This window comes from Drosophila bipectinata, chromosome 2L (genome assembly GCF_030179905.1).
Source record: "Drosophila bipectinata strain 14024-0381.07 chromosome 2L, DbipHiC1v2, whole genome shotgun sequence".
Lineage (NCBI taxonomy): Eukaryota > Metazoa > Arthropoda > Insecta > Diptera > Drosophilidae > Drosophila > Drosophila bipectinata.
The window spans coordinates 14,675,616-14,696,354 of NC_091736.1; the positions used below are offsets into that span (position 1 = coordinate 14,675,616).

Sequence of the window (20,739 nt, forward strand, 5' to 3'; positions counted from 1 at the left end):
CGAGATCCTGCGCCAGGACGTCGCTTAAGTTGTGATGTAAATTTTAATTTCCCCATGTTATGACATGTTCGCAGCGCACCTTTGAAGTTGCCCACGCTGGAAATAACTAATTCAAAGGACGGAAAGGACGACCCTTAAAGCCCACGATTAATTCAGAGAAAAGAGCGAGTTTGCCAAAGTAGTGCGGTAAAATCGGGGTAATGCAATTTGTTGGCCTTCGCAACTCGGTGGCTGTGGTCGGGCTAGCTGGCTTTGCCAAGGGCAACTGGCAAAGCCTGCCAAATTGGCATTTTAACGCAGCTGTTGATAAGTTCTTAATTAAGTTTAAGCTTATTAGGTGGCACTTTAGTCTGGCCGAAGCCATAAAACTGTGCGGTCACAGGAACAGCACTAAAGCGTTTAGATTGAATGGCTGAAATAAATCACAAAATAAAATTTAAAGCCTGGCTGGCAATAAAATATTTGGGAATGGAAAACCAATTCCATTAATTATCCAATATGTGTAAACAGGGACAAGCGGCCTTGCTTCTTCACCCGAAAATAATCCTTACTGTCGCAGGATCCGCATCAATATTTCAAAGGGATTTCACAGCTTTCCAAGTGCACAATCAATTGCTTATGAAATTTTCATCTGCTTGTGAGTGAAAGGTCAATTTGGTGTAAATGCCTATTGATTTTCATTTTTTTTCCAAGGATTTTTTTTTGCTAAGGAGCCAGGGAAATGAAATTGAAATTATTTCCAACGACAGCAGTTTAGAAGACGTGTCACTGTCTGGTCAATGTGAGAACATGGGACATGTGAAAAATAAAATAAAATAAATATTTATCTATCCCAGAATGATTCCATTGCGAGGTGGAAGGACCGGCAAGACTGAGAGGACTGAGAGGCCTGGCAGGCTGGAGGAGTTGAGTAAATCCCTTAAATTGCCCAAGGCTTCGTCCTTCGTTCGCTCGTGTCATCTTATTAAATCACACAAAATAGGAAAAGTTCTCGACAACTTTCCGGTGGGATAGAGAATGAAATGCGAGTGTTACACATATTTGGGGGCTGACGAGGTTCAACTGCCTCGACTCGACTTCGGTCTCGACTGTCAAATCATTCTGTGATAAGGATATAACAAATGTGCACAGGCCAGGACCAGGACAAGGATTTTCTATCTGGTCGTGTCTCTCTGTCTGCTTCATAACTGACAAATGAAAATGTCAAAAAATGTTTGTTGACAAGCTAACCAAATGAGAAAGAAAATTTACCATTTTTCTCTGGATAGGACACAACTTTTGCAGCAGCAAGGTCTAGCATTTTGCAAAATTTAATTAAAATTGTGTTTTATGTGCGAAAATGAAAGGAAACAACTGGGAAACTGTTCAATTAGGCTGCCAACCAATGAAAATATTTATGGAAAATACTGATAATTATATTCACATCGTATCTATTTATTAGGGAGCCTAAAACAAACAAGATTGTTGGTAAAATTTGTTACATATTTCCGAAACTAATATCCCTTGTATTTGTCTAATTAACAAACCTCATTATGAGTAAGTCAGTGACTTAAGTACTTTCACCTGTCTGGTGTATTATTACAATCTCGGCTACCATTACATGGCTAAGCACCAAACATTTGAGTGAATGCCGAAAGCAGCTGCGGCATAGAAAAGATCCTGGCCATGATTAATGTTCGGTTATTAATAATGTCCGTCCGGAGAGGACTTCAGGTGCCTGCCTGCCTGCCAAATCAAGTCAATTTGCCTTTTTGGCCGTAACATCCGAGTATCCATTACGCATTTGCATTGGCGCCAGACGGTTTTTTCTGAAATTCTACTCTGTCTGTGCAATTTGAGGGCAGTTGGCAGTTGGGTGGCGAAATTTCAGTTAATGAAGCGCGTCAGTTGCTGGAATCTGGAATCTCATCCTGCGGGTGCTGCCTTTGTTTTGGGGAGCTCATCTTGGGTTACCAAGAAACCGAAAACAAAATGGAGGAGCAAGAAAATCCAAGGCTTTGTTTTATGGTATTTTCCATGTAAACGCAATTTTCTGGTACGGACAATAAACCTGCATTTAAGTTAATTTTCCTGTAATTTATTTGATATTTAACTAAGGCAGCCGCCGTGCAATATGTTGCATGATTTATGCCCGACATTTTCAATTGTTTATTGCTCTCGTTTCCTGGCCTACTTTGGCCTGTCTTTTGTTTTTCACTTAGATTAATTTTGACAAATACAAATGTCAACCTGGCCCAGGGATATGAATTTAATGAACCCCCCGTCCACCCAAAACCAAAAATATGAATAATATACGAACGATGAGGCTCCTTAATGGAGCCAACAAATTATTGGGATTATATTAACACAGCGACCAATCCGTTTCCATCCAATTAAAGTCGGACAATGGCAATACAGTTTATACTTTCACCCGATGCGATTTCCATTTCATCCCAGCTGGGAAAAATATATTTGCATAACTGCGATACGGACTCGATGTAAAAGTTCAATAATTAGCTTCTTATTGGTTGCAATTCGAGCAGGCAGCTGCAATCGATGCGATTCGATCCGATCCAATCCGATTCATTATGCAAGAAAACAAACACTTGAATAATTGAGAAGCCTCGTTGAAATACGAGTGGGGAGCAATTGCAGCTGCCATCGAGAAAAGTATTTAAAATATCAGTCTGTTCTCGGATTGCCAAACAGCCAATGGGTTTATTATTGGGAATAAATTACCTCGACCACGTGTAATTTATGGCTCTGTGTCACGCAGATAATGTGCGAAATTATTTTCAATTTATTTGTGTGTTAATCGCACGAGCGAAAAATTAGTGCGCCTGTAATTGCAAAATGCTTAGGGATTAAGATATATTGTGGGTTTTTATGTTATGGTTGTTTTTTCCAGGATTTTCCAGATAAGCAAATAATAACAAAAATAAATACAACTTTTTTAAAGCTTTTTGGGTATTAATTGAATCAAATTCCCTGTCTAATGCTTTACACATGACTTGAATATCTTTTTGAAAAATCTATGTATATACTAAGGCAACATTTCCATCCCTTGACTAATCCCTTTTTTCTTGTGGCTTCTTTTAATTTTCTTGCAGGAAGCAGGACATTTAACGGCATACAAAACAACTTCGACAAGAACGAACGAGGCAAATGCATTACATTATAATTTCATTAAGGACGAAAGCCTTTCTCCGCCAGCAGTGAAACAACGTTGCGTGCCAAGAAAGAAAAGGGCGACAAAGTCGAGAAGGCGACGAGGAGAAAGCGGGCCAAGTCGGAAAGCCGCAAGAGGCGACAATAGCCCCAAAGCCCATTGCCTACTTCTGGGCGCTGTCAAGCGAAAATCAAGAGCCTGGCATTTTTATGAAATTAATACAAAAGACGTGGCGGCAAGGAGCAAAAGTGGAAGTGGCAGTGGAAGTGGAAGTGGCAGCCATGACAAAAGCCCCAGCCAGAGGAGGACAATGATGGGCGGACGGGGTGGCCTACGATTGAGAAAGAGATTATAATGGCAGAAGAGCTGATTTTTTTATGGACCGCCACCGCTCGAGTAGACGTGACAGCGTCCGATCGGCTAATAATAATATTTACTTGCGCGTAATTTGACATGCCAACGTGACCCAGCTGTGGCTGAAACTATTTTACAAGAAAATCATAAGAAAATTTGCCGCAAACTCTGGAATCTCTGAAAAATTAATAGCATAAACATGCCTGGCTACCACTACTTGACACTCCTGCTGGTGTCCACTTTAAGCCTAATCCAGGGCTGTCCGCCGGAGGTGTGTGTCTGCAAATGGAAGGGCGGCAAGCAGACCGTGGAGTGCGGTGGCCAGCAGCTTTCCAACCTGCCGGAGGGCATGGATCCGGGCACCCAGGTGCTTAACTTCAGCGGCAATGCCCTGCAGGTCCTGCAATCGGAGCGATTTCTCCGCATGGACCTGCTCAATCTGCAGAAGATCTACCTCTCCCGTAACCAGCTCATCCGCATCCACGAGAAGGCCTTCCGCGGCCTCACCAACCTCGTGGAGCTCGATCTCAGCGAGAATGCGTTGCAGAATGTACCGAGTGAAACGTTCCAGGACTACAGCTCTCTGATGCGCCTCTCCTTGAGCGGAAACCCCATTCGGGAGCTGAAAACCTCCGCCTTCCGGCACCTCTCCTTTCTGACCACCCTGGAGCTGTCCAACTGCCAGGTGGAGCGGATTGAGAACGAGGCCTTTGTGGGTATGGACAACCTGGAGTGGCTGCGGCTGGATGGCAATCGGATTGGCTTCATCCAGGGAAACCACATCCTGCCAAAGTCTCTGCACGGAATCAGCCTGCACAGCAATCGCTGGAACTGCGACTGCCGGCTGCTAGATGTCCACTCCTGGCTGGTTAACTACAACGTCCCGCTGGCGGAGGAGCCCAAGTGCATGGAGCCGGCCAGACTAAAGGGTCAGGTCATCAAGGGCCTGCAGCGGGATCAGCTAGCCTGCCTGCCGGAGGTGAGTCCCCAGTCCAGCTACACGGAGGTCAGCGAGGGCCGGAACATGTCGATCACCTGCCTGGTTAGGGCTATTCCAGAGCCCAAGGTCCTGTGGCTGTTCAACGGCCAGGTGATGAGCAACGACAGCCTGATGGACAACCTGCACATGTTCTACTACATCGACGAGAGCATCGGAGTCAGTGGCGCCGAGGAGAAAAGGAGCGAGATCTTCATCTACAATGTGGGTGCCGAGGACAACGGCACCTTCTCCTGTGTGGGCCAGAACATAGCAGGCACTACGTTCAGCAACTACACCCTGAGGGTGATCATCAAGGAGCCGCCAGTGGTGAACGAGGTGTCCTTTCCGCGGGATTACATGAACTATATAGTGGCCAGCAGTGCTGGCGGAGGCATCATCTTTGTAGTTCTTCTCTGCACCATTGTGGTGAAGTGCAAGCGCTCGGCAGAGCCAGCCAAGCAGCGGAAGAAATGCGACCAGGTCACGAGTATAGCCGGAGGAACAGACTCCTCAACGGGAAGCACCCAGGATACGGGCATGGGCATGATGAAGTGCGCCTCCATCTTGAACGATGGCGGTGACAGCCTGAACGGTAATGCTGGTCTCCTTCTGGGCGACACCCTCACACCCACCAAGGCGGTAAACGGCGCTGCCGGCGGTGGCATTATCCTGGGCAATCAGATGAAGCAGAACCTTCTGCTCTACGCCACTCCGAATCCTGGCCAGCAACAACAGCAGCAGCAGCTCCAATTAAATGTGAATCTTATGGGCTCTGGACCGGGATCACCACCCCTGATGCTGAGTAATGGCCATAGTCTGACTGCCGCCTACTGTTCGCCGCCTGCCTCGTTGAGGAACTACCAGGAGAAGAACCCGGACTTGGTGAACGATGCCGAGAGTGTGAAACACAAACTGAAAACAGCAGTGAGCCTGGACGGAGCGGCGGAGTACGAGACGCAGAGCGATTGTGGCCAATACGAAGGCTGCTATCAACTGGCGCCAGCTCCACTGGCCCTGCCCGGCCATCCGGGTCATCCAATGCATCCCGGACATCCTGGCCACCCGGGCCATCTCATGGGACGCTTCACCCAGGCCATGACCACATTGCCGCGCGGCATGCAACTGAAGCCGGCGCCGCATCAGGTCGATGTGCACCTGAACCCCGTCTGTTTCCTGGGCCAGGATGGAGCCTTTGCCTACGACTACAGCAGTGCTCATCTGGTGCAGCAGGCCTCGCAGCAACAGATGCAGCAATTGCCGCAGCAGCAACAACAGCAGGTGCAACCGCCGGCAAACTTTTACCGAACGCTGCCACACAATCGGCTTCACAAGCAACAACAATTCCAAGCGGCAGCAGCTGCCGGCGGTAATCCAACTTTGCGGTACAGCCTGGAGGCGGAGTTCATTCAGAGGGGTCCGACGGTGAACTATGAAAAGTACCAGTTGCCCAATGTTCGCTTCACGGCGGAAGGATATCCGCAACAGGAGATGCAACTGCAACAGCAACTCCAACAGCAGCAACAGTTTCCATCGCCGCCCGAGGGCTACAAAAGCGATCTGGCGCCTTTTCAGCAATGGCCCAGCTGTTTGCCAGGATATCGCTTCGCCCAGTCACCCACCAGCCAGCCAGCACCAGGTGGTGCCATTGAGGGAGCACCCACCCTACCACCAGCAGCTACATCCACAGTACCATCCCAGGCATCTGGAGCCACATCAACCATACCGGAGCTGGATGAAAGTGAAGCCACCTCGCCGCGATTGGAGGAGGCGGCTGCCGCAGCGGCAGCTGGGGGCGAAGAAGGCGAAACAGATACTGGCAAGCTAAAGCAACTCAACGGTCCCCTGGCGGACAGTCCCGACGAGGGCTACGTGGGCGACGGTCAGGAGACGAGCGACATCTGACCCAAGGGGCTACAGCAGGCCAGGGATGCAGCTGCCTTAGACCCAGATTCAGTGGCTCTGTAAATAGCCAGTGCTGATCGCAGGAAAGCAAGAAAACCACTCATAGCCTCAGTTTACTGTACCCTTTTTTCGCAACACCCCCTCCCACAATCCACCCAGCAGTTCCTGCCCATCCCACCTTCACCATTTCTGTTTGTTGGTTTGTCCGCAAAAACAAGCAAACAATGCCAGACCCAAGTTTAACCTAATAATTGGCAGAGAGAGAAAGAGACAGGAGGAGAGTGGGTGAAAGAGAAGGCAATGTAAGAAGACCCAAAAAAAGTAGCCCAGAAAAGGAGGAAACTTTCTTTCCTCCAATCCGAGGGATAATACTGACTTCTTAGAATCTGACTGGAAATTTGAGATTATAAAGGGTCGCAGTTAGATGGAACTTTTTTCTTTTAAAATTTAATTTTCTAATTTTTATTATTTAACATTTTATATACCAACTTACTTTAAAAATTATCCTTTCTTAAATTATTTATTTTCTAGACTCGTAACATCACCCGAGAAAGTATATCCTTAGAGAGAGTATAAGCGCTCTCTAGCAATTTGTTATTTCCCATAACCAGTCTCGGCACTTTCTCCCAGTACTACTTTCCTTTCGAGGGTATGCGGTAGAAACAATAGGCATAGGAGGGACCTAACCTAATAAAGCCGAAAAACAAAGACGCCGCTAAACAAAAGCCTCTTGTCGTTGTTTGTTTCTGTTTGCTGCGTGCTTCGAGTGGCAAGCTGGCAGCATTTTATTTCCGCTGATGTAATTGAAAAACTTTTTCATTTAATATAAAGTTTTCAGCAGCTTCCCCGCAGCACAATGAAGGCAAGAAGGCCGGGCCAGAAAGCAGAAGAAAGCAGAAAGGCCAGAGGGAAAGCGAGAAAAGTGAGAGCCAAAGAAAGGCCGGGGCCTACGACTAGACATGTGTGAGTGTTGGGTTTCCGATTGAGCTGTTGGCTCTCAGCGGCGTTGTTAGTCTTCACAATCAAAGAGGGAGGCCTGGGACGGGCAGGACATGCCAGGCAGGCCTCTTAACCACTCGAGAGGGTTTCCGAGCCTTTCTGGCCTGCTCACTTCAGAGCCAAGTGGCATGTGTTTTCGCCTTGGCGACACCTGCTCACCGGAACACAAAGAACCTGCTACCGGCTCCTTCGGCCGAAAATCGCGAGTGGCAGTAGTGTGCTCTAGTTTATGAAATTTTAATTTGGGCCACATCCGCTCCAGTGTTACATTTAAATAATTTATAGCATTAACTTTTCGCACAACTTTCTCCGGGTCCTAAGCAAACATCCGACTTTCACCGCTTTCACCGCTCCTCTCACAGAAACTCCCAGAAAACCCCCCCAGTCACTGTCCTTCATTCGCCCAGCCTTAAGTTTGTTGTATCAAATTGAACAGACATGAACACAAGTGTTTCCGGGTAAAATTAAAGGTAGATATCGTAAATTAGAACGACTAGCTGTGTAAGAACTAACTAACTATAGGATAACCCCCATCACCCCCACAACCGTTTGAGACTTGTATGTAAATGTAGTTATCTAGAGAAATTGTTTAAGCGAAACCCAAGCTTTCAATTTTAACCTTAAATGTTCTGTAAAGTGTTCAAGACTTTTCCACTGTAACATAAATTCGAATATTGAAATATTTGACGGAAATTGTTGCAAAATGTTTGCAAAATATTTCGAGGATGTAAGTAACCACAAAACCAACAATTAGCAATAGCAAAGCTGCAACGAGAGAGGGCAGAAGCAATCATTTAAGCACAATATGGAATATTGTAAATTGCATAAATAAATCATTAGATTTAAGGACAAGGCAAACACTAACACACCCCGAAGAAAAAAATACCTTAAATGTAAAACACGATACACAGACACAAAAACACATACTCAGACTGTGTGCATAGGAAATGATTAAGTTTTATTTTCACCAAGTGAGTTAGTTGGCAACAATGCACCTAAAGGAATATACAACAGAAACTAAATTAACGATGCGAAAACTGCGATTAAAAACATAAACATTTTAGCCTATCAAAACTGTTTAAACCCGAACACGATACCACAGGAGAACACTCAAAATGAATCTTTAACAAAAGAATTTGCTGGCCGGCTGGGCCGAGAGAAGAAATAATTTTAAATATTATACAAGATACACGATAAAGGTAAAGAAACGGCCTAGCATTAAGTTAATTGTTAGGCAAAGCAGAACATGTATGCATACAGCAAATATTAAGGGCCATAAACGGTCGCGAAACATTAAACAAGATAACATAGACCCCAACAATGGCAAGGATCACAATCTAGACATAAATTAAATTTCTAAGTTAAATTAAAATTAAAACGCATTACGATAATAACAAGAGCAAAGTGTAAAAAGGATAAGAGAGAAATTAAACCGAATAAAACGCATTAAACTGAAGAATTTAATAAAAACTACATTATGCCAGTTCTTTTTTTTCCGTTTAGGTTCTATTTCAGCAAACAAAAGGGGGACACAAACAATTCTAGCGATTGAATATTAAACAGACAAAGATAGAGCATTATCCTTTCCATTTTTTATTCTGCATCGCCATCAGCAGGATAAAGCCGGGCCGGGATAAGGACGACTGGCATGGGAAATGCAAATGCGTTGCTAAGTAGGCAGAGAAAAAAATTCTAACTGAAGTTGATGGAATGTGCTGGAATATTAAAAGAAAATTAAATGGAGAGAAGAATAGTAAAAGGGTATAAAAATATAATAATGAGAAGTGTCGGCAAATAACGCTTAAGTTGATTAAAAGAATCTCAGATGTGTTAATTATAAATCTGAATGCAGGAGCGACAAAAATACTAAAGTAACTAACGTGCCAACCATAAACCCTAAGCCACAAATCAAAAATTCCCCACTTAGTTGCTAAATAATAATTATTCCAACCTAAAGACAAAATCTCAACCAGCAGCAGAGAGTTACAGAATATGTAATGACGGCTTTTGCATCATGTTGCAGCTCAAGGTTGTTTCGCTTGCCTTAAGACGCGCACATCACGCATACGCAGTGTAAGCCCAAAGTGGAGAAAGCATCAAATCGCTGGCAAGGTCGCACAGCTCCGCACACAGAGACACGTACCGAGAAGGAGGAGAAATCCGGAGACCCGGACTGAATCCCGGGCACTGACGCATTATACGTTTCAGTGCGCAATAATGTCATTAAAAGACGGAGAAAACGGAGAAAGTGCTGCTAGCTGTCAGCAAAGGAAAAGCACATCTGGGTCAGTTAATGCAGCCAGTTGTTACCTCGACCTGACATTTATGAGCAGCAAAGGCTGCCAAGCATCATCAGGAAGCAGGAGGAGTATCAGGAGCAGTGGCAATTAAGAAACGAATTTAAAAGAGCTTCTCTCCAGCATCCGCACCAGCAGAAGCAGCAGCAGCATCGGAAGCACCACATGAGTGTCGAAATTTATTGGAAATGCCTTAAGCCCACGCAGCCAAAAAGACGTCTAAAGCCCGCAAAAATATGGCCATCTCAGTGGGGGTAGAGAGATATCTTGAATTCCGGGTGTGGAGCTTCCCTTTCAAGCAGCCACATCGCTGACAGACTGAGGATGGTGGCTAAAACCAGAAACCAAGCAGAAATTGCGGCCTGAGAAGCAGCAACGCCATCAAAATCAAAGACAAGCATCAGGCTACAACCAAAAACCAAAGTCAGAGGCGCGCATAATTAATGTAGGCATAAAAACAAGTGACTTGTAAATATTGCCAAGGCAATGCACAAGTTGTGTGGATGAGGCACAAACACCAAAACACATGCAGGGCTATCTCGCCCCAATGTCGAGTATCTTTGGGATACGCGTCGGGTGTGGCTTTGTGTTTGCTGTGGCTACTTACAAAGTGGCAAGTGCGAGCAAAGGACTACCAGCCTGAGGTTGCCAGGCACCGTGACAACAATTTTACATCAAACAGTTCAGAATCTGTTAAGTTGGATTTTCACTTTCAAATACTTTTAGATATCTGATTACTGGTTGAATTTAGGGGAGATACTTTTCATTAATTTTAGGTGGGAGTATATTGTAAAAAGAAAAAAGTTAAAGAAAGTGTACCTGCGGTTTAAGTTAATTATTGTCACAATTTCTAGACAATTCGCCAATTAAATTCCGGGATAAGCAAGAATTTTAAACAATTTTTTTGTGCCTTTAGACCACTGTTCTTTGGCCAAGTTTAACTTTGGTAGAATGGCGCCCGAGTGGCCAAGTCGCAGAGCCACTTAAAAGCGCACACAACTCCCCGGCATGCGTGTGTGTGTTCTGGTTGTTTATGTGAGGGCGATAGCTAGTGTGCGTCTCCCTTGGCATCGCCTCATCCTCCACCGCCAAGGACTTGGACTGCGTTTATATGGTCTAGTGATTGTGACATTGTAGCTACAATTACAAGCGGAAGTGACGCACATCAACGCACAAATATGGAGGCGTCTATCTCCGCTTTATGTATGGCTAATGCGCCACTAAAGCTGCGCACAAATTGGGCTTATCGTATGGTTATTCCGATTCTATTTTATGCCCCAAGACCAAACTATACGTAAGATATACCCCCACTCTGCCTAGCCATCCTCCGTAAAACATTGTGTAAAAAATGTTGAGTCAAACCGATGCGGATGTTTGGCAGTAGATACATGTTGGTAAGTCGGCCTCTGACTAGTTTGTCTTATAAAGTTATTAACCAAAATTAATGTTTGTTATAAAATTTGCTCTGTGGTTCGGAAGTGCTTGTGCATAAAATAAACGATTCAAGGCAACTCGATCTGTATTCATTATTACACATACATATTAAGTACTTAAATACATTTTGTGTGGCTTACGGCCCCGAGAAAGGCAATCAGAGTCATGCATAAGTAAACTATGTATCGCAGGGTGCCAGGACTCAGGTGATTCATGGAGAGTTTTGTTGGTCATTAGGCTGAAAGTGATTTAGCGCTGAGTGGTCTTAATAGGCCGATTAAAAATTGATGACTGCAATGCATAAATTTAATATACTCGAATTAAAAGTTTTGACATAAGTTTCCCAGGGACACGTTTCCTGGAGCCACGAAAGTTTGCCAATTTCAAATCCCTGGCATCAGAAGTGCCATTGCCAACTTGGTTCATATATATGCCGGTCTGGTTACGGTTTGGGTCATAAAGAAAACAAATCCTGATTCCTGTATCCCGTATCCTGTATCCTGTATCCTGGTCTTTTGTCACATGTTCCTGGTAGACTCGAAAATTAAATATTCACATTTACGCATGCATGCACATTAATTTGCATAACTAATAATGTCGTTCCAACGAAAAATGTTTACAAAAAACTTTGAGTGTCCCGAAAACGAGAGTGGACTCTCGAAATATGTCAAACTGCAAAACTCAAATTACAAACAATGGACAGGGTCTGGAACGTGCCTGGCCAAGAATCGAGCAGCTGCGGAGATGTCTTCAAATTAATTCAAACTCATAAAATATTGACTGTAAACAGGGGTGAGGGGCCGGTCGAATCGTCCCTGACATCTATCTTGGAAAAATCTACAAGTATTCGGAGGCCGGCTTCTTTCTGGAATTTGTCTAGTTGTCAATTTTTAATGTGGCTGCTTGACAAATCAATTTCGCCAAGCTGCAACAAATGAAACGAACAAAGGACTACTTGGAAAACTTTCTATTCTGCCAGATACCGAACACAAAGGGAAATGTCAACGTCTTTAGGATAATTTGATTCGGAACTTCTTCCATCGGTCGTTCCCTCTTAACTCCAGGCTCTAACACTATTTTGTCAAACTGATGGAATTTTCAATTTGTTTTGGCAGGCAATGTTAATTGACGAGCTATTAAAATAATTTAACCAGCTGTTGCTACATTGCTTAGATACCTTTCACGAGTCATACCTATGTTAATTTCATTAAATATTTGCTTAGCAGTTTAATAGCTGGACGAGTTAACCGAATAGGGCTAGATAATTATTTATAATTCACCACTTTCTACAGTAACATTTTAAAGTTACCCATTTCCTTTCCTCCAACTTATCTTTGACCAACTAACGACCCAATATTTTCTTACTACGTACACAAATCCTGGCCAAACAACTCGAACCCTTTCCCAGGAAGCTTTTGAACATTTTCCAAACACAAATCACCAAATAACCAAACAGGTTTCGGGTCAAAACCATCGCAAATATACATGCACACACACCATTTCTCCATGCGTATTAAATGTAATTAACTTGGCCAGAACCCTCCGCACTGAGATCTCAGATGGCCTGTGGGCCCTGCCTAAGCCTTTGTTTGTTTATTTCTAGCCTTTGTTGTATAATTTAAATGGATTTTGTGGTTATTTTAAAGATAAAATAAAAAGATATTGCAGCTCTACGATTATTTTCTTCACACTGAATCCAAGCTTAGCACGCAAGAAGGAAAACCTGTTCTATGTGTTTTTTTGGGACTCCGAAAGGCTTTGTAATTTATACGACTTCCGGCTGACCTAGTTTTGTGGGGAAAAGCGCTAAAGCGATTTACGTTTCGAGCAGTTTGGTTTTAAACAAGTAGCTTTAAGTCTTGATTAAAACAATTAAATTACAAAGACATCTGTACCTTTAGGAAAACTATTTTGATTGTAAACAAGTTAAGAAGATCTCCATTTGTGTTTTTAAAAATAAAATGTTTTTAAATGTTTTTTCTAATGATTTTGCAATGCTGCCACCTTCTGCTGCACATCGGCAATTCAAAAAGGCCGAACACTTTGCTGCTGTTGCTGCGAAAAATCAATTTATATGTTAATTTGTAAGCAAAATCCCCCAACGCCAGGAGAAAGTGGGTAAAAGCTTTTGACTCGCCGCCTTGTCCCAGATATCCATCCAAAAATATTCACTCACGCAACATTCCGGAAAAAGCAAAAACGCAAAAATTCAACAAAGTGTTGTAGGTGCCAAAACTGACATTTGCCGAGCCAATATCTGTGAGTGTGTGTGGGTGTGGCAGGACACGAGGGTACAAGGATATTGGGTGGACAGGAAAAGGGCACAACTTTTGTGGGTGGAAGCCTGACAGCCTTGAAAGGCATCACTTTGACCCAGAATGCATGCACTCTTTACTTTTGGCAGGGAATTTGCTTTGAAAACACAAAAACGAATAAATTTTTAAAAAAGTGCTTCTTCCAGAAAAAGTGCATTTTAAAAGTGGCCATCCAAGGTCTTAACCAACTTTCACTTTCCGATCCTTTGCAGCATCCCACATTTTGCATAACAATTGCGACAACTATAAATTATTCTTCTAAATAAACTGAAAAAAGAAAATAACTTGAAACAAGTAAGGCGAAAATGCGGACATTGAAAATATGGTTAACTTTAAAGGATTTTATAAAAAGCATTACCCGTTATCCTTCAGGGGAGCGCAAAAAAGGTTGCTCATAAATCTCGGTCCGGGAAAATACCTAAAAAATGTTGTATTGTCTTCTAGCTTTTGGCTTTTGAATTGGTCGGCAAGCGTTTAAGCCATGTCGAGTTATCCTGAGTACGGGTAAACAACTCTTACCTCATGCCCCTACCCCCATCCCTACCCGCATCCCTATCCGCATCCGCATCCGGATCCGTATTCGTATCCTCTCCCGTACCCATTCATTGGCCATCGCCAACTGAGCGAGCTAACCCAACGCATTCGCACAAAGTTCAAGATTTAGATGCGTTAAGCGTTATTTATGGCCGCAAATAAATAAGGCTTAAACCATACGCAATGCCTCATTGTGGCGTTGAAAGTTTTCGACGTTCATTCCAATTTGGGTGTGTGCCGTGTGTGGGTGTATCCTTATATGCTCATTTCACCCAAAAGGATGCCCTACAGCCGCAGGACCTCTGTCTAATTAGGAAGTGTTCACCAGCGACATCAATGTCGGAATAATAAATTCCCTATTTCATGGAAGATATTAGCAAGATTGCCAGGGATAAAACTAATTAAAAAGGATTTTGTTTTATACTTTAATTAATTTAATGTTTTTCATTTCTTTTGTAATAGTTTTGGAGTAATCTAAGCAGGAGGGCAACTAAATTTGTGACCTCCTAAAAAGCAATTGAAATTATGGAAGTACAACGGCTAAAATTAATTGACCGAATCATTAAGGAGCATTTTTGATGACCATACGAAGTGTAAAAGTTCTGCTTCACTGTTATTAGCAAAGAAGAGTTTAGGAAACGATATTTTGGGTTGGTACTAAAGTTACTATATTAACCAAATACTTTTTTCGATTGTTCAGTTATATGACAGCCATAGGATAAAGTCCCAAAAATATTTTTCCGATTTTTTGTACATTTTTCGTGATGGGATCCCTTGAAAATGGGGTTTTCCACTATGGCGTCCACAGTGATGACTGTATCTTCCCCAATTCTTATCTGATTCTCAAGCGGAGTACCTTAAACGATTTCTAGATCCCTTTTCAACCTTTCTGCATCAAAATCCTAAGACAAAATAATTTTCAGATTTTTTGTCCATTTTTCGTGATGGAACCCCTTGAAAATGGGGTTTTCCCCTACAGGGTCCACCGAGATATCTATAACTTCCCCAATTCTTATCCGATTCTCAAGCGGAGTACCTTAAACGATTTCTGGATCGATTCGCCGCCATCCTGCATCAAAATCCTGAGAAAAAATATTATTTAGATTTTTTGTCCATATTTCGGGATGGGATGGCTTCCAAGGCTTTTGTTTTTGAATTGTTTTTGCAAAAACTGGAACCTTTGAAAGCTTTTCCTTTCATTCGTTTTACTGTTGGTTGTAAAAATATAATATTCAATTATGTATAACACTTATTAGCAGGCCTTCATAAATGAATTGTATATTTACCCACTTTAATTATTAACCATTTTTAATTAACGAAAAACAAAACCTTCAAAAACCTATTGACAAATCAGCTCAATGGCAAAGTAAATATTAATATTAATTGCTACGCTTCACATACGAAATTGCCATTGTCTGTCTGGGCATTAAATTGCAGAGGAATAAAACAAAAAATGCCAGACAAATCTTGTTAACAGTAGCTTTATGAAAACACAAACAAACCGCACTGTTGTTTGAACTAATTAATTTTGAAAATTTAAATGTGCGCCAAGCTAATGACATAAACTCTATCGAAGACAAACAAAAACGCAAATAATCGTCTGGCAGCAGCCAAAAACCAAACAAAACACACTAACTAAAAAAAAAATGCAATCACAATTGCCTAGACACGACTGAGCAGTCAATAAAAACGATACAAAATTGTTAATTAAATTTTCGCAAAATGAACTGCGCCCGCCGATGAGCGCCAAATCAAATCAACTGTCTCTGGCTCTGGCCATGGCTATGGCTCTAACCATGGTAAATGGAATACCAAATTCGAAAATTCCGAATTTCCAAATACACGGATGCCAAAAATCTGGGCAGGCCGCAGAGGGCAATCTGTTAAATTTACCTTGTGCCAGGCATTCGATAAAATGTCGTGTTTTTGTTCAGCGTTATATATGCTTTCCGCCCACGCAAGTGCCCAACATCGTGCAGTTTGACGAAATTACCATAAATAAATTTTAGATGCCCGGGGCCACCCCTCACCACTTGGCCACTCGGAGTGCGGACAGGGCAATTTCTGATGTACCCATCGCATTGGCAAATTTGTCAAAAATGCGTGTATGTGGCAAATATTATTGAGTTTTTGGCGAAAGTCGCATGCGGATGGTCCATACATTTTGTAACAATTCACGACTGCGCGGAAATTGCAATTAGAGTCAGAGCTGCGCATAAATAACTCGAAAGATGTGGTATCTAATAGAGTGGGGCCCCGACTATATGATACTGATTGGAACACCAAACAGTGGATAATAATATTTACAAAGAGGCTTCCCGAAAAAATAGACAACGCTTTTTTTTAAGAGTCATCCTTTAAACCCATTTTTTTCATAGTGTTTTTTTATAAACTTTTCACATCTTCGCTTAAAACCAGTTCCACACCATCCATTCGACATGGCCAATTCCGGTAGAGAGCATGGCAACGGACAGTTGGCCTGCACATCAGCTAGGAACATAAATTATACAAACAAACTCAACGCAAAAGGCAAACAAAAATTTGTTACGGGGCATGGAATCGAAATAGGGTTTTCCACGGATATTGGTAAAGGCATTGGGCCAAAGGCAAAGCTCCATGGAAATGGGTTTGAGAATAGAATCCGTATCAGAAGTGGGAGTGTGCCATCAGCAGCGTAAAATGAAAATCCAAGCGGCCCTTGTCAGCATGATTAATGATGACGTTTATAAAGGCAACAACACTGGCCAGCAGCGGGCTTCCTTTTTTCCATTTCCCATTTTCCTGGAGCTCGAGGCGCTTGCCAAGTGTCCGTGCTAATCCACATCATGACTGCAAATAATAGAACTTAATCTATTTTCAATATGGCAGCGCCAGCGCAACACAAATTAAGAACTCATCAATTTTTAATGCCAGCTCCGTGGGAGATGGGCAGAAAGTTTCGCCGGGCTCCACTTGAAAAATACACCCCAGGGAATTGCTCGGAAGTCTCTGGACAACTTTGTTGTTTGAGGGGGGAATGGTGGGATGTTGAGGGAAACGTTGCTTGTCTTGACCAACAAGAGGGCTTAAGGTTATATTTTAACAAACAACATAAAAGTTTCACACTTTCCCCAGCCTTCCTTGTCCTTGCGGGTGTTGATATTGTTAGCCTTTAAAAACTCAAATTAAATTTGCTAAAATGTATGGAAAGTCTTTGAAACATAAGGTTTAAGATTAGCTTGATTGCCCAAGGATTGGATTGAAAATGCATGGAAAATGAACTGAAAAATCTTCAAGTTTAATGTGCTCAAGTTGCCAAATAAGAGCCCTGAATCGAGGTCCTCAAATCGCAGTTCCTCCGCTGATGGAAGCTCTAATTAGCATTCGTCCACTTAACACTTCAAACAAATCCCATCCGAGGCCCGCTGCCGGCTAAGCGATTTTAAAGTCGCGAACTGCAAACAGTTGTCGTCACAATTTGTTCAGCTGTAATTGAAGACCATGGTAACAGGATGCAGGATACAGGACACATGAAACAGGAAACACTGCCAAACAGAGGGCCTCCCATCGAAAATTCTGCGAGCTGCTGATCAACCGCCGACAGCAAACACACGCAAAGGCAACAACGTCCCCATTCTCATACCCATTCCGACTCCCAGTGGCCCAAAATGACAGAAACACTGGCAGATGCTAGTGGAGGACCCAGCTGCAGATACAGATACAGAAAGAGTCAGTGTTACAGATACAGATACAGATACCAACATACTGCTAAACTAATTAACTAAGCGCAGCTGCGGCGACGTCACCTTCAGAGCCGCTGTCGTCGACCGCATTCATGTCTGTTGCCTCGGGTCAGGATTTTTTTCCGCCTCACTGCAACACAAGTGCGTGCTGCAACCCACACCGAGGTTAGATCTAAGAGTACTGACATATAAAAAAAAAGTAAAACTTTGAGCATTCTAATAGATATGCCACCTCTCGCTGAAACTTCGGTTACTGTTTTTGTGAGGCGGACATTAGGCTTGGGCATGGGGTAGGAGTTAGGGTGCGGGTTCGGATTCGAGTCAGTATCCGGATCCGGGCCTGTTGTGGCCTTAGGTTTGGGGTGACGGCAATTTCCAGTTGCCAACTCTGCACTCACTTGTTTGGCAATTAATTTGCCGGCGTCTGTTATTTCTTTTCCCTGGCATGAGTGTTTGCAATCTAAACACGGTTATTCGCTAATTAGCAAAAAACAAGCACACAGATACAATTCCCGCCCAGATGGAGTGGGGAAACGCTACATTTCCCTGTGGTTCCCTGTGTTTGTTTTCGGAGGTGCTTGGCCTCGTTGCCATTTATTGGCGCCTGCCTCCCCGGCCCCTGCCTCTACTCCGACCCGGGCCCCATTTTTTCGCACTTTCGCATAAAATTAGGTCGCCTTGTAATTAGCTGCTGTTGCTTTAATTTTAGCACTTCACTTTTTTCGCTTCTTTTTTTTTTTATGTTTGTTTTAAATGACATCGCAAAATGAGCTGCCATTTGAGTTAAAGCTTCAAGTGAGGCACCTAAATACACCCTGATTGCGAAACATATCCTAATTAGCATGAAAAGGATTCTCCAGTTCTATAACTTCAAACTTTTAAGCAATTAAAACCGTTCAAATTTTGGTAAGAAACTGACAAGACCATCGGGCTTTGATTTTATCACGTATACGCCGTGTGGGGCAAGAACTTATAAAGAAATATTTGAAATGCCGAGAAAAACCTAAGAGAGCAGCTTTCTGAATATTCCTGGAGTAGCTTTCTCATCTGGTTGGTTCGCTTCTAGTTGTTTATTAAAATACCTGAAATAATTTCTATTCGAAAATTTGCTTAGACTTTTTGTTGTTGTCGTTTTTAGTTTTCTGCTGAGGTGAGTGGCTCGAGTTTAGTTTGGAGTTTCATTTCGCACACATGGATAATAAATATTTGCTTTGGTATTTTGATATGAACTTTAGTGCTGCCGGGGATTTGAGGGTTTTGCAAAGTCAGCACGAGCAGCAAAAGGCAAGCAGGGGATGCCCAGATATCTCAAAACAAAGCGCATAGTTCATAAGTTAAACATCAGGCTAAGGAATGGTGTTGTTCACCCCAAAAAGAAAAAGAACATGGCATGTTCGTCATAGCCGCTCTCGTATAAATTTCGGCATTTATAATTTATGCACTCACAATTTATGCTGCCATTTTTAGCAACATACTCATATCAAACTCGTTGCTCGCTTTTCAATTTGCTCAAATAGACTTTATCGCACATGGTCATAAATCGGGAGAAATGAGAGAAAAAGGAACTTGGAAATCAATTTAATTATGTGCTGCCTGCCGAGGCAGGACCTTAAACTTAATGTATTCTTTATGGCTGGGAAATCTATCGAACTGCACTTTGAATATCTCGTGCGGGCGGGTGGGCGTTCGGGCGAAAACTTTTCATCCGCCGAGAGTCAATATCATGAATAACGATGTAATAAAATACGTGAGTTGAAAGCCAAAAATTCCTACACCACACACGATGATGAACTGCTAGGCCATGTATGTTTCTGTCTGAAGGATAAGCCTGAGCCAGCACATAATTCTTGAGTATTTTCTGGGAACTAGCTGGGATCGCATCTCGTAGCCATAAACAGGCTGCCGGGTCCGAATTATTTTCCTGCGTTCATTTCCAGCCTTCTCCTGCGATTTCAAGAGCGGGGCAGGAGCATTGGCAGTAGCAGGAATTTCTAGCAATTTTGCAAGCACAAACGCAACGACAAAATATGATGAGATAATGCTGGAAAATAATAGCTAGGACTAGTCCAACATCCAGTGGCAGCCACCACAGAGTCCCATTCCCATAGGCTCAGCCTCAACCGGTTCCGACTGAAAAACACGCCAAGCCACTCTTTGCCAGGCATTCCTTTCTCTTTGCCATTTGAACACTGAGACAAATCATTATCTGTACCCCAAAGAAAAGTTAATTTAAATTAATTATTTGAGCATCTTTTGAAACTACTAACAATTGGTATTTTGCCTCCTTTTTTTATTGATTAAATTTTATTAAAGAAAAACTCTTTAAGTTCCAGTGCCTTTATCCATGAACCCATGCACTCCCACAAAGACCACTGAAAAAGTCCAGCACATTTTGTGACAGGCAGCAGTTAAGAACGGACTTGGTCCTGGTCCCAACCAAATCCCCAATCCCCGGGGGTCACTCAAGTCCAAAGCGTCTGTGTTTCTGCATATGGAAAATGCAAAATATTCGCTTTGGTTGTACTTTTTGCAGATTTGCTAGCCATTAGAGAAGTAAAATTTAGTTTTTGCTGGGTAACATAAAATTTCTTGAATACTTATTGGATTAATATCTTTTTAAATATTACTAGAAATATTTAAAATAAATACTTAAATTGTTAAGTAAAATTATAGTTGTTCAAAGAGCTACCATATTTTATGAAATATCCATTGGATTTTCATACTGATTAATGACTTTGAGAGCATTAAGTAGTCGATTTAGTCTCACTGTCGTAATTCTTATTTTGTTTTCTGTTTACGTTGCTGTTTTCGTTTTCATGCAACGTCGCATTAGGCAAAATGCAAACCACTTTTCCCAGAATCCTTCTCCCCTTACCCTTGGCATGATGGGGGAAAAAAAACACGGGAAAATAGCATACGAATAAGGAAAACAATCAAAAAGTTGAAAAAAATGCTGCATAAATTCTCGGGGGAGAGCTTTCAAGTTAAATTCAAAAGCAGCAAGAGCAAAAGCTGTCAACTTGGCTAATTTCTTTTGTTTCAAAAAGCGGGTCGG

General features: G+C 42.7%; 1 protein-coding gene across 6 annotated transcripts in view; it reads left to right on the top strand.

The window, feature by feature from the left end:
• The window catches only part of kek2 (kekkon 2), a 49,247-nt gene extending 40,392 nt beyond the window's left edge, over positions 1 to 8,855 (top strand). For 5 of the 6 annotated variants that reach the window (XM_017241848.3, XM_070277436.1, XM_070277437.1 and 2 more), the window contains one exon: positions 3,090 to 8,855. In XM_017241848.3, coding sequence (XP_017097337.3) covers positions 3,702 to 6,383 — 2,682 coding nt within the window. In that variant the 5' untranslated portion in view covers positions 3,090 to 3,701 and the 3' untranslated portion in view covers positions 6,384 to 8,855. Of the gene's footprint in view, positions 1 to 2,631; positions 2,761 to 3,089 lie in introns of those variants that run through there. The other variant, XM_070277438.1, reaches the window with a different exon arrangement.
• The last annotated feature ends 11,884 nt before the right edge of the window (positions 8,856 to 20,739 follow it).